This window comes from Lathyrus oleraceus, chromosome 6 (assembly GCF_024323335.1).
Source record: "Lathyrus oleraceus cultivar Zhongwan6 chromosome 6, CAAS_Psat_ZW6_1.0, whole genome shotgun sequence".
Classification (NCBI taxonomy): Eukaryota; Viridiplantae; Streptophyta; class Magnoliopsida; order Fabales; family Fabaceae; genus Lathyrus; species Lathyrus oleraceus.
In genome coordinates, this window is record NC_066584.1 from 378,411,464 (window position 1) to 378,425,458 (window position 13,995).

General features: G+C 34.4%; 1 protein-coding gene across 1 annotated transcript; it reads left to right on the forward strand.

The window, feature by feature from the left end:
• Window positions 1–6,339: 6,339 nt before the first annotated feature.
• On the forward strand, window positions 6,340–7,059 carry LOC127095746 (putative glycine-rich cell wall structural protein 1). Its single transcript, XM_051034393.1, has one exon. It carries the CDS (start codon window positions 6,340–6,342, stop codon window positions 7,057–7,059), a length of 720 nt encoding a protein of 239 aa, XP_050890350.1.
• The last annotated feature ends 6,936 nt before the right edge of the window (window positions 7,060–13,995 follow it).

The following is a 13,995-nucleotide window of genomic DNA, read 5'->3' on the forward strand; positions in this document are numbered from 1 at the left end:
CTGGATGATAGAAGCAAAGTGATGATTCTGATAGGGTACCACAGTACAGGTGCATACAAGCTCTATTGTCCAGAAACCAACAAAATTGAATTCAGCAGAGATGTGATTGTGAAGGAATCAGAAGTTTGGAATTGGGATAAGTCTCAATCTGTTTCTGATGTTAGAACTTCTGAAGAAAGGTCAGAGTTAAGAATTTCTGAAGTTGGAGTAAACTCTGACGTTGATTCTGATTCTGATAGTGATTCTGACTCTGGAGAAGACTCAGAAGATGAAGGTGACTCTGATGATCCAGACTCTGATGACCCAGACTCTGATGGTAATCCAGATTCTGATGGCAATTCAGACTCTGGAAATATGCCAGCCCCTGAAGATGGTCAAAGCTCTAGAGAAAGTCAACCATCTGAAGCTAGAAACTCTGAAGCTCAAGACTCTGAACAAGTTCAGAGACCACAAAGAATCAGAAACATCCCCAGAAGATATGCAGAATTTGACATGCTGCAAGACACTGAAGTAGACTCTGAAGGAGAAGTTATTCAGTGTGCCATGTTAGTAGACTCTGAACCTATAAGTATAGAAGAGGCTCTTAAGCAGAAGCTCTGGCTGAAGGCCATGAAAGAAGAACTTGATGCTATAGAGAGAAACAAGACTTGGAAGCTGACAGAACTTCCAAAAGACAAGAAAGCCATCAGCGTTAGATGGGTTTTCAAGCAGAAGTTAAAGCCAGATGGTTCAATTGGCAAACATAAAGCAAGGTTGGTAGCCAGAGGATTTCTACAGAAACCTGGGCTGGATTACTCTGAAGTGTTTGCACCTGTAGCAAGACACGAAACAATCAGAATGGTGATTGCAATAGCTGCTAACAGGAATTGGCCTCTGATGCATTTAGATGTAAAATCTGCATTTCTGAACGGTCCATTAGAAGAAGAAGTTTACGTGTCACAACCTCCTGGATTTGTGAAAAAGAATCAGGAAGGGATGGTGTACAGATTATACAAAGCTCTATATGGATTGAAACAAGCGCCCAGAGCTTGGAATCAGAAGATTGATTCATTTTTCAAGAAGCAAGGCTTTCAGAAATGTGAGATGGAGTACGGTGTCTATGTTCAGCATACTTCTGAAGGAAATATAACTCTGGTATGTTTATATGTTGATGATATACTGTTGACTGGAAGTTCTGAACAGGAGATAGCCAAGTTCAAGAAAGTTCTGATGAATGAATTCGAAATGACTGATCTAGGCAAAATGACATACTTTCTAGGGATGGAGTTCAGATACTCTGAGAAAGGTATTATTTTGCATCAGCTCAAGTATGAATTAGAACTTCTGAAGAAATTTGAACTGAAGAGTTGTAAGATTGCTGTCACACCTTCTGATACAAATCAGAAACTGGATTCTGACTCTGATGGAAAGGATGTGGACGCTACAACCTTCAAACAGTTGGTTGGTTCTCTGAGGTATTTGTGCAATACCAGACCTGATATTTGCTATTCAGTTGGGATGGTTAGTAGGTTCATGAGTAAACCTAAGTGGTCCCATTACCAAGCTGCTGTCAGGATTCTGAGGTATATCAAGGGAACTCTGAAGTATGGAGTATTATTTCCTTCAGGAAGAAAGGATGAGTCAGAACTTCTGAGTTATTCAGATTCTGATTGGTGTGGAGACAGAGTTGACAGAAGAAGTACGTCTGGGTACTTATTCAAATTTCTGGGAGGTCCCATTTCTTGGTGTTCCAAGAAGCAACCTGTTGTGGCGTTGTCAACTTGTGAAGCCGAATACATTACAGGTGTTGTTACTGCATGCCAAGCTGTGTGGATTCTGAATCTATTGCAGGATCTGAAGATTAAAGTAAACAAACCTCTGAAGCTGATGATTGACAACAAGTCTGCAATCAATCTTGCCAGAAACCTAGTGTTGCATGGGAGAAGCAAGCACATTGAGACCAAGTATCATTTTTTGAGACATCAAGTTCAGAGGGGAATGTTAGAAGTTGTACACTGCAGCACTCAGAAACAGTTGGCAGATGTTCTGACGAAAGCTATCAAGACTGATCAATTTCTCAGATTAAGGGATGGAATTGGTGTTACAAGTTTTGATGGAATATGAATTAAGGGATGGTATTAGAAGTAATTCATATTTATTAGTTGTACTATTTTCTTAGCCCCTAAGTTTGTTAGAGGGTATTTTAGTATTTTATCCTATTTTAGTAACCCTAGTTTTAGCTTATAAATAGGGTGACAATCATTGTAACTTTTATCATGTTTTGTAGCCATCATTCTCTTAATAGAATATTTCCGTTCATCATTCATTCTACCTTTCCACCAACAAAAGTTACCCTCTACCATTGATGACTCGGAAACATATAGTATAATTTTACTCAACTTGCATGCATTTTTGTGTCGTCTTTATGTCTTTTGTAGTATTATGCTGATAGTGTATGTCTATTTTAGGTACTCGGTGGATGGAAGCTTCCGCGCGACAAAACGGTGAAAAATATTGAAAACGGGGAGAAAAGGCAAGGTATTTGCTATCATGATGGTTACCCTGACTATCTTGACGATCGTCACCCATTTGAAGGTCAACCTGTCAGCCAAAATTCAACGAAATGGAGAAGTTTTGTCTGAGCTAGATGATGGATAACCCGTCATGAAGAAGAAAATTGTCACCTTCCTGACTAACGGCCCGTCGTGTTCATGACGCCCGTCATGGCACCTCAATCCAGAAGTTTTTCCCTATTTCAGAAGCAGTTTCCCCACTTCCAAATTTTCTCTCCACCACTTTAAGACATGTTTTAATAACTTACATCACGAATTGGCATCTATAAATAGGCCTTTTAGGACTCAGAAAAACTATCCAAGTTTTGTATTATCCAGAAATTATATCATGTAAAAGTGATCATTGCTCATATTGAGTGATTATTGCAATTTTAATTCTAAGTTTGGAGCAATTTGTTTGTCATTGTGTACCTTCTGCTTTAATCTTATCGGCATAGCTTTTCCGAAATTTATTTCCAGTTTTTCTATACCAGATTTAAGTCTCCCTTTAAAGCAGTTGATATTAAATTCCAGTTTTATTATTCAGGTTCCTATTTTCTTCTATTTTACTTTAATGTTATTATTTCATACATGCTTATTTTAGTTATTATGAACATGACTAAATGTTGTATGTTTAGTTTTTTCACCATGTTAGATTAAATTATCTGAGTTTGGAATGTGTTGTACTAACAGTGCTCTAATGAGTCGTATGTGTAATGTTATAATGAGAATTTATTTTGTGTCTGAATAATTTTTGTTTTTAATAACTAAAGTTTGATGCGAAAAGCAGAAACACGACGATACCGGTTTCAACTCGAAAGAGTGAAACCTGTATCTGACTGTAGAAACATTTAGTAATTGATTATAAACACTGCGAAAATATCTTTTTATTAATTAAGAAAAAATCAATTTTCAAAAAGGTGATTTTCAGAGTATAAACATACACGCGAAAGCGGACATTTATACGCTTAAAATTTGATACCGATCACGCGAAAGCGGCCGGTATCTTTAAATTAATTTTTGCTAAAAGAAACTTTTTAAGTAAATAAAAATGATTATTTTCCAAAAGAGATTTTGCAATGTAACACGTTGGACGCGCAAAAGCGGGCAGTTAGAGTGCAGAGCTAAAATCTGATACCGATCACGCGAAAGCGAATGGTACCTTTAAATTAATTCTTTTTCTACAAGAAAATATTGTCTCATTATAAATATAAGGTACAACTTTGTGAGCACCAACGGTCGACGAGAACTGCATTCCGATCTCTCGTTTTCATGATTAAATTAAAACCATTTTAATTTTCGCTTTTGCAACTCAAAATTATTCTCATCGTCTTCTATAAACATAGTAATAGTAGAAAATGATAGTTGTTGGTTGGTCTCTGTGGGATCAATAATCTTTTATACTAAACGTGATTTGTGCACTTTCGGCCGCATTAACCATCACTATGAATATGGATCAACGATGTACACCCAAATGTTTTAGGAGTGACCTTACTAAAAGTGGACACATTAGGATAGAATGAGGATAAGACTTTCATATGAGATTTGGAGGCAAGGAAAGTATAAGGAAAACGATTTATGAGATATGATACCGTTAAAATTGCATTACCCTAATATTTCTTGGGAACTTTATTTTGAAATATCATATCATGTGTTTGGTTTAACGAATCCATTTTTTTTGTCAATATTGTTATTTTGTTGGGGTGTTTTAACAAACAAAGACTAATCGATGATACCTTCATTTTGACAAAGAATTAAGATTATGATTAAAGTAATCCTTGGAATTATCTTACTGGATCATCTTAATACTCGTACCAAATTGAATTTTTAACGATGGAGAGAAGTTGAGGAAACACGCTACTAACTTCATATTTTTATTTAAGTAAGTAGACTGAGTAACCCAAGTAAATCATCAATAAAGGTTAGGAATCAATGGGAACCCGAAATATTTGGAATATTAGATAGACGTCACACATATGTATGAATTAGATAAAACAAAAAAGTACTCATTTTATTATAACAAAAAAAGGAATTCTTGCGCTAAGAAAATCTAGACTTGAATCTTTGTTATCTAAGTTGTAAAGACTGTTCCATTCTCTAGCACTTTCAATCATCTTCTCTGAATTCTTGTCCTGAAAAACACAAAAGTTATTATAGAAAAGAACATTACACGATATGTCTTTTGTCATATCTTTTGTGAGTTTTTATATGGAAATTAGGCTAATAGACAATTTTGGGATGTAAAGGATATTGTTAAGGGTCGTGGATGAGTTCATTTGAATTGTTCCTTGACCCATTACAGATAAAGAGTACCATTTATAGTGGATAAGTGATGAAGTGTTTCATGTGATCAGTGGCCCCATAATCCAGTATCTAGTGTTGTTTAAAGGGTATATCTGAAGTATTTAGTCCAAATAAAAATGGAGATTTTTCAAAAGAAAAAGGAAATATAAATGTACTTGAATATGTTAAAGAATAAGTACATGTTGGTTTCTCCAACTTATCGAGGAGAAATATCACCTTTTCTACTTCACTTAGGTTAAGTTGCACTTTTTTTCTAGACTGTCTCTACTAGTACTTTCAGTCATGTGCGCATGTCCTCCCTTTCTTAATAAGTCTATATTATGTCCTCACTCTCTATTATGAGGTTTTTCGTTCAATTTCCAATATTTCTTCGAGTATATGATGAGGTTTGTTGTAATGAGTACACCACACCTCGTCGTTCTTATTCTCGACATAGGTTCCTCCCCGTTTCTTCTAGTCAGACATGGAGAAGAAAAAAACTTTTTTCGACAACCAAAGAGTGGAGCATGTGAAGGGTCTTCCGATGGTGAAATTACGGGGTCTGGACGGTTTTTTCAAGGTCTTGGCAGTGGTGTTAGTAGCGAGACTAAAAATGGGTGGGGATAGGTGCAATTGTATGAATACTAAACACAGACGAATAGTACTTAGGTCTCTTAAATATGATTGCAATGAAAACAACAACAAGGAGATCGCAATTAAGTCGGCTAGAGTTTGGGTAAAAGGACCACAATTGAGGTGACTAGGGTTTTGAAAAAAGGAACCGCAACTAAAGTGACTAGAGTTTGTTATGCGGAAGCTAAACGCTCTTGAATGAGAGCTTTGATACCATATTACATCAAAATATTATTTGTGATAAAGAATAATGAAATACTAATCTTTTTAATTAAAGTATTTTGATATAATGAATCTTCCTAAAGACCCAAACATAAAGTATTAATAATAATAAAAATAGCAATAACAAAATTAACTATTTCCAACACAAGTTTCCACTTAGAATCTTTTAGTAAATTATAACACATGTTAATTGCTGAATAAAAATATTTACAAGTCAAACCACCATACCAATCTATATACTTGTATAATAATATGAACTTGCAACCATATTTCATTATAGTGCCAGTTTGCAAAGTGCACTTAATTTTTGTGCTCGTGCATTTGGTATCCTTACATATATGTATGTGAACAGGTTGACATGACAAGCATGGCTCATTGGCTCCATTTTCTATTTTTATTATTCAGCTTAGGATAGTTAAGTCAAAAGTGGAAGTAAGATTAAGTCACTGTATGTCAAATAGTGTTATTCTACTACTATAAGGATTATAAAAGAACGCAGAGATTCCCCGACACCTAATATCCCACTATCGGTGCATTGACACCACCACTAAAGAAATCCCTAGCAACACGTTTCTTCATATGATTTATGATCAAGCAAACAAATAGTAACGGTTAGGTGTTTGATAATACTAGTATATATCAACAGGAACTTACTAGAACAACTTTTACAATGTCTATAAATAGGGTCCATCATCTTACACTTTTATGCAGCAAAGTACAAGTGCAACAGATATATTCTTATTGTACTCAAACACATCACTTTCTCATATACATTCAGTTAGTTACTACTACTTTTTCCATGGCAAGCTCCAAGTTCATAGGGGTTGCTTTCATTGTTTTGTTCATTGTAGACCTAGCATGTGCTGCTAGGTATCTTGGTGGTGGTAGAGGTGGGGGTGGTGGTGGCGGTGAAGGTGGGGGAGGTGGTAGTGGTGGTGGTGGTGGTGCTCTAGGAGGACGTGGTTCTGGGTATGGGTCTGGTGGGGGTGAAGGATATGGTGGAGGATCACAAGGAGGAGGAGGTGGTGGTGGTAGAGGAGGAGGTGGTGGAGGAGGTAGTGGGAATGGTGGCTCGGGGTATGGTTCTGGATATGGATCGGGATACGGTTCTGGATATGGGTCTGGTGGTGGTAAAGGTGAAGGTGGGGGCGGTGGAGGAGGTGGTGGTAGAGGTGGAGGTGGAGGTGGAGGTTCTGGTGGCTCAGGCTATGGTTCTGGCTCTGGTTATGGTGAAGGAGGTGGATATGGTCAGGGAGGTGGAAGAGGAGGAGGCGGAGGTGGAGGAGGAGGTGGCGGAGGTGGTGGAGGAGGAGGTAATGGAGGTTATGGCTCTGGCAGTGGCTCTGGCTACGGTTCAGGATACGGTTCTGGTTCGGGAGGAAATGAATAGATCCCTTAAATAAATAAATAAAATAAAAAACAGAAATTCTTGTTTTAGCTACTTATAATTACTAGCATATGCATTATTCAATCTTCTTAAGATATATCATATATATTTGATTTCAAATAATAATTGCATTGTGACTTCTTAGTCATTTTGCTTCATGCATGGTATAATATTCTATATGGTTACTACAAAATTTATGTGCATCACTATTACAAGTGAAATTAATAAGAGTCTTCTGTTGTAGTTAATATAATTCTTACTCTATTTGTTTGTTCCTTTTATTTCGATCTCTCTTAAATCTCATTTTTCTTATGGTAGAGTGATGCAATTCCTAATTAGATATACTTGCGAGTAGTTTAATTTCAATTAAGTTCTATATATCATGTATTGAAAAGAACTGGTAACTAAAATAATCAAACATCGTTAACTAAAGTCGCTTAAATGATCGCAAATGGTACAACTTATCATATGATGTGAAAAAGCATTTATCTTTGTTAGACAAATATGCTTCCTACATTTATTACTTAGACGAGGTGACAAAATTCTGATTACGAAAACATTGTAAACAAGGACCCTTAAAAAGCAAATTAGGAGCAATTACGTAGTAAAGATATTAGATATATAATGATAAACGTTCTTGTTAGAGGAGCAAGTATACTTAACGTTTATGATAATGATGTTTACTATTTAAAAACACTTGATTTGCAAACTGGGTCCATTTTTGCTTTCTTAAATTGATACTCCCTCCATTATTTTTTAAGTTTTTTAAGTGTAGTTTTTCTTATTTTTTATACCTATCAAGATGTTTTTCCCTATAATATTTTTACTTTTTAAATAATTTATTTAACTTTTTTTTCTTTATATAATAAGTTATTAAGGATAATTTTGACAATACTACAATTAATACTATTTTAAACATTAAAATTATAATTAATAATATTAAAAAAAAATTAAAAAATTTTAAAAAGGAACGAAGGATACCTTCATAATTAATAAGACTAAAATTCAAAGTTCAAAATTCACCATAGACTAAAATACATTGAAAAAATTAATTGTTTAAAATAAATAATTTAATATTCTCTTCCGAGTGATATAGTTAAGCATTTTATATAAGTTTAAAATATATATATATATATATATATATATATATATATATATTATATATATATATATATATATATAATATATATATATATTAAGTATTAAAAATGATAAAAATAATATTAATTAAATAATAAAATTAAGAAAAAAATTAAAATAAATTATTAATTTTGAGATATTCTTTATTTATTTTAAATGGATCACGAGGAAGTATGTGGTCTAAGAAAAGTGAATATAAAATTACTAATTTTTCATCTATAACGAGTTTTTTCTCAAAAAAGAAATTGAAAAATATTTATTTGCCTTTTGAAAACTTGTATTATCTAATTTAATACTCTATCCTTTTGAAAACGATCGAATGCAATAATATTATCGGATATTGTAATAATTATTTTTATTAATGTATTGAAAATATTGTACATATTAATAATTAAATAACACAATTGAAAAAATATTAATCATTTTTAAAGTGAATGATATTTTTTTTTAAACGATGTCTTTTTAAACGCAATAAGCAAAAACCATCACAGGGGTCATTTATAACAGTGTGAGTAGAAAGGATCACATCAGGAAACTGGCGTGCAAGAACTAATTATAATCTGAATCAAATATTCTTAAATTTTTAATTGTTGTGATTGATAAACAATGTAATAGTATAAATTAAATCAAAAAAACTATAGTTAGACAAAATGGCAAGTTACTTTTCCATCTTGAATCTCATTTAATTTAGCTAGACAATACTCTAATCCTTTGTTTGAAGAGAAAGACCTTTTGACGCATGGGACAGGTTGTTACACAGGTCCACTATGAATGTGAGACCCAATTGATGTCAAACCTGACGTAATCAAACTAGTTTCGGCCACCACTTTCAAAAAGCTTCAATCAGAAGAAATAACTCAACCGATTTGGCGTGAAGAGGCTTGAACAAGCAACACAACTTTTAACATTACTCCGAAAGGAGTAGAACTTTTGTACTCATCACAACCAGGTCACTAAATAAGATAAAGTGTTGATGCAAAAAAATAAGTTTTACTTTTATGTGTTACTACCTTTGTTTTGTCCAAATTACGTTGGCTAGCTGACGCTCACGCACTCTAATAAAAACTAAAAAAAAATGTTTTTTAATTTTTAAGTGAGTCATTTTTATTTTACCATAATACGGAGATGCATTGTTGTAAAATTTATGAAAATGTATATTTAAACGTGTTTTAAGTGATACTATTATATCTGACATTCTCCCCTTTTTTATTTTTAGCAAAACTTCCTCTAAACAAAAAAAATGTTTGTGAGAAATTCCAAAACCATTATTTTTTAACATTTTTCAAAAGTTTTTCTCATTTTCATTCTTTTTTTTTTATTTGTGTTGCATGCATTACTAAATAGGTTGTTTAATTTATATTAGTTATAGTTACACTCATAATACGTAGTTTATTGAAGAATGCATTGACGTTTAGAACATAGGACAATGAGACATATCTGCATTTTTTGTCATTTTTGTGTTCCAAAAAAATATGGAAGTCCACTTCCGTATTTTGTTTGAATTTGATTTTCCTGAGTTACGGAAGTACAGTTCCATATTTTGTCTGCATTGTTTGATTTTGTATGCATGTCATATGAATTAGATTTGTCTATTTTGTCTGCATTATTTGATTTTGCATGGTTGTCATCTGGTTTATTTATAGATAAAATGGCTAACAACCAAGACCGATTGAGGCACGGTAGAGTGTCCTAGTATTTGTTCGTATGGAGATGGCTAGACCCCCGCGACCACTGGTTGGTGCCAATTTATTTGATATGGAAGCGTCCATTTCTGAAGTTCATGTGTCTCCAACTTCGTCTTCTTGGAGGCACGTGTCATTTGTTGTTGCCCCACAAGTTCATGTTAATACAGATGGTGTTTATGTTATTGTTCATGTTGTCGTTCTTGAGGTTTTTAGAAGTGACCCATATGACACTTCACCATTGCCTCTGTATGTAAACCATATTGTTAGGCACATGTAGGATGGAGAGGTAAAATAAATTTGTATTTATCCTTTAAAATATGTGTTATAATATTTGAACTTTCTAGATGATGATTTTTTTTGCAATATCGTGATGCTTTAAAATGCATCAACCGCAGTGGGAAGATTGTGAAGTTACAGTAACCTGTGGAGCAATGGTTTCATGATGTCATGCAGTTATCTGAACTGCAATATTTATGCATGATTGGTTATATTGTTATCAACCATAATATGTTGTCAGCTTTTGTGGAGAGATGACACTCACAGACATCATCTTTTCATCTTCCGCATGGTGAGATATTCATCACACTAGATGATGTGTCATCCTTGCTACATCTTCAGATCAGAGGATGATTATTCGACCACTCCAAAATCACCATACTTGATGCACTAGATATGATGGTAACCTATTTGAGAGCTAACCTGAGTAATATCCAAAAAGGAGGTGGATGACATTATATGGTGTCATGCTAGATTTTCATTTCTGAACGACCTATACAGAAAGAACCTGGCTACGGCAATGGAGGCCAATGGTGATGATGCATAGGTTTTTCATAATATAGCATGTGCGTTGAGGTCATGTCTCATGTATTTGGTTGGCACATACATATTCATGGACGAAAGTGCTTATTATGTCGATATGGTTTACCTTAGATACTTCATTAACTTTGAGCAGATTTGTGAGTACAACCAGAGGAGCTTGTTTGGTTTACATGTACTCGAAGTTAGGTTAAGCTTGTCTTTTGAAGATTAGGCAAATGATAACAAGTTGCACGTTATTTACAGTAATATATTTATACATTTACTATTATTAATAGTTCATAACACTTGTGCTACGTTATTACTAATACTTCATCTGTACCATTTCCAAGCAGGGATCCTTCATCACTTTCCATGTATCTTCAGATGGTCATATGTGGGTGACTACTTTGAGGATTTTCCATGTGCTTGGGCATTTGTTCCACTCATAATGAATCAAGCTAACGAGTCGTTTAAATTGGTTCTTAACCGCATTGTAACAGATGATATATGTTACACATCGTATGACGATCACCGCCAGACGTGTCTCTTGGATGACATAGCCTTCTACTCCTAATGGTTGGCTTGTCTGCCTGAGCAAGTCGGGTTTCTAAAGGGTATTCCAAGAGATCTTGTAACACCCCCAATTTTTAAATAAAGTATTTTATTTAATTATTGGGTATTTTATTCATTATACTTGAATTTTGGTGTTTTTTGGTGAGTATGGGTATTTTGATAATTTAATGATTATTGGGGTTATAACATCGAAGAGCAGAAAAATAAAATATTATTATTGAGATTATTACAAATAATTAGACATATTTAATTATTTTGTAATAGGTTGAAGGAGTAGAAATATATAAACCTTGAATAAAATAATTATTTGAATTAAATATTTATTTAAGTTAAATATTTATTTAATTTGAATAATAATTATAAAAATTGAGAATAGGGGAGAAGTTGAGTTTTTAGAGAAGTTGCAAGGTTGAATTGGAATAATGAGATATTGTGGGTAAAAACTGTAAATTAGGAAAATCCATTAGGTTATGTAAATAAAACATTAGGATTTGGGAACACATTTAGGTGAAATTGAGAAGAGATTGAGAGCGGCTACGAGGAACCTTAAGGGAGAGCGTTAGGAAGGAAAAGTTAAACTTCACCAAATGACTCTGCAATTTCAAGGTAAAGGAAAATTATCTTCTTATGGATGATTTAGGCATAAATGATAGTGAAGGTTCTTTACCCTTCTATCAGCGTAAGGATTATTGTTATTTTTCCGTAATTTTCCTTAATTTATACGATCTGTGTAAATTAGCCAATTAAGGTTTGGGCAAAACCTTATTGGTGCGATTGTTGAAATTGTTTTCTGCATGATTGCTCTGAGATCCAAAAATGGGATTTGGGATAAATCTCTTACGGTCATTTCAGTGTTGTTGTTTGTAGGTTTGTAGACCTTTTGTTGATGATAATGATGTTGTATGGATTTTGTGATGTCATATGGGATTAACTTCGTAGATTTTGGATTTTGCCCCGGAATTCCGAACGAATCTTTTTGGGTCGTTTGTTTTTCCAATTTTGTGATGTTGCTGGATTGTATTCTATTTTCCCCAAATTTCCCAGAATCGACCTTTTTCCTTTAAAAAATCCTCAGTGCAGTAAAACCCTTTTTTTGTTCCAAATGTGACATGTTACATGAAATCAATTTTTGTTTTACAAAAACTTAAAATTAGGATTTTTTGGAAAAATCTGAACTTTTGAAAAAAATCAAAAATCGGTTCTGGAGGAAGTCAGCCGTTGTGCAAGGCCCCATGGAGGTCTGGTCGCGCCAACGAAGCCGAGTCGAGAGGGTGTCACGGTCGACGGTGTTCAGAGTTGTGCCCCGAGGCCGTGGGGATAGCATGTCATGGCGCCAGGCCACGCAGGAAAAGCGGCGGCCAGGGATTTTTGAAACAGGAGTCGCGTGGCGGCGTTCGGCGGTGTCGGCGGCGCTCTTTTGGGCGTTTTGGCATTTTTCGAGTTCGAAAGTTTTCCGACAATTTTTGAGTTCAGAAGTCTTTCAGTGATATTTTTGAGCAATTTTTTATGTTAGAGCCCTTTTGGTGATCTTAGGGCCACTTTTGAGTAATTTGAGAAAAATTATCTGACTTTATCCTTCGTAGAGTTATCACCTATGAACATGTATCCTTAGAGAACTTTGGGTACCTTAGATTACTTTTAGGGTACTCTAGGGTTATTTTGAGAATGGTGAGGTATTTTAAGTTTCCTTGGAAAAAATTATGAGTAGAGAGTTAGGGGTAATAACATAAATTTGTCATTTTTGATGAAAAATGATTAAAATTGTTTTAAATCATATTTTTTTTGAATTTAGTAATCCATATGGATTACTGTGACGGCCATATTTGGCAATGTTGACGAATAGTAATCTGGAGGAATTATAGTGACTGCCTTAATTGGCGATTTATGATGAATAGTAATTCGGGGGGATTACAATGATGGCATGTGATTGGCAACATATGGGTTCAAGAGTGGAACTTTTTTATGATGTTTGTGATTATATGATGTTGATGATGTTGCATGCTCACATTTTTCATGACTATCAATGCATTTATTTCGGGGTTAGGTAGGAGTTCGGTCCAATGATGGTCTGTTTCAAAGGGGACCATGGCGGTCTCACGTTCAGAGAGGGACAGAGTTCAAGAGAAACCGGAGATATGGATAAATCAGTAACATAACTCTGATCTTAGAGACTTGGTACCACATGCATTTTGATGAGGAGTTTGTGGCATTAACGTTTGCATTTGCATTATTATTTATTTTAATTATGCTTTTGGGTGTGAATGATATATTTTAATTATGCTTTTGGGTGTGAATGATATATCCTGTTACTGAATTTCATCGTTAACATTTGTAAGATGTATTCTCACCTCTTTCTTGTTTGTTTTATTGGTTGTGTGCAAATTGATGTCCATATACTAAGCAGGAATAGTCATTTGTGAGTGGGAGACTACCTTGGAGCTTTCTTCCTTCTATATATTTTCGCTTTTAGTTGGTTGTCGTCTGCTTTGGTCTGTAACAATGGTGAAGGTAGAGAAAAATAAGAAATGGGGGTTTGAATTATTTTCACAAGACTTAAAATATTTTTGCAACAACACACGCAAATAAGAAATGATCCCAACACATACAATTTATCCTGGTTCGCTTGAAAATCAAAGTTACTTCAGTCCACCCGGCCAAGGTGATTTCGCCTTTAACAAGGACTTAATCAACTAATCTCAACAGATTACAAAGTTCATCTAAGGGTTCAACAACCTCTTTGCCC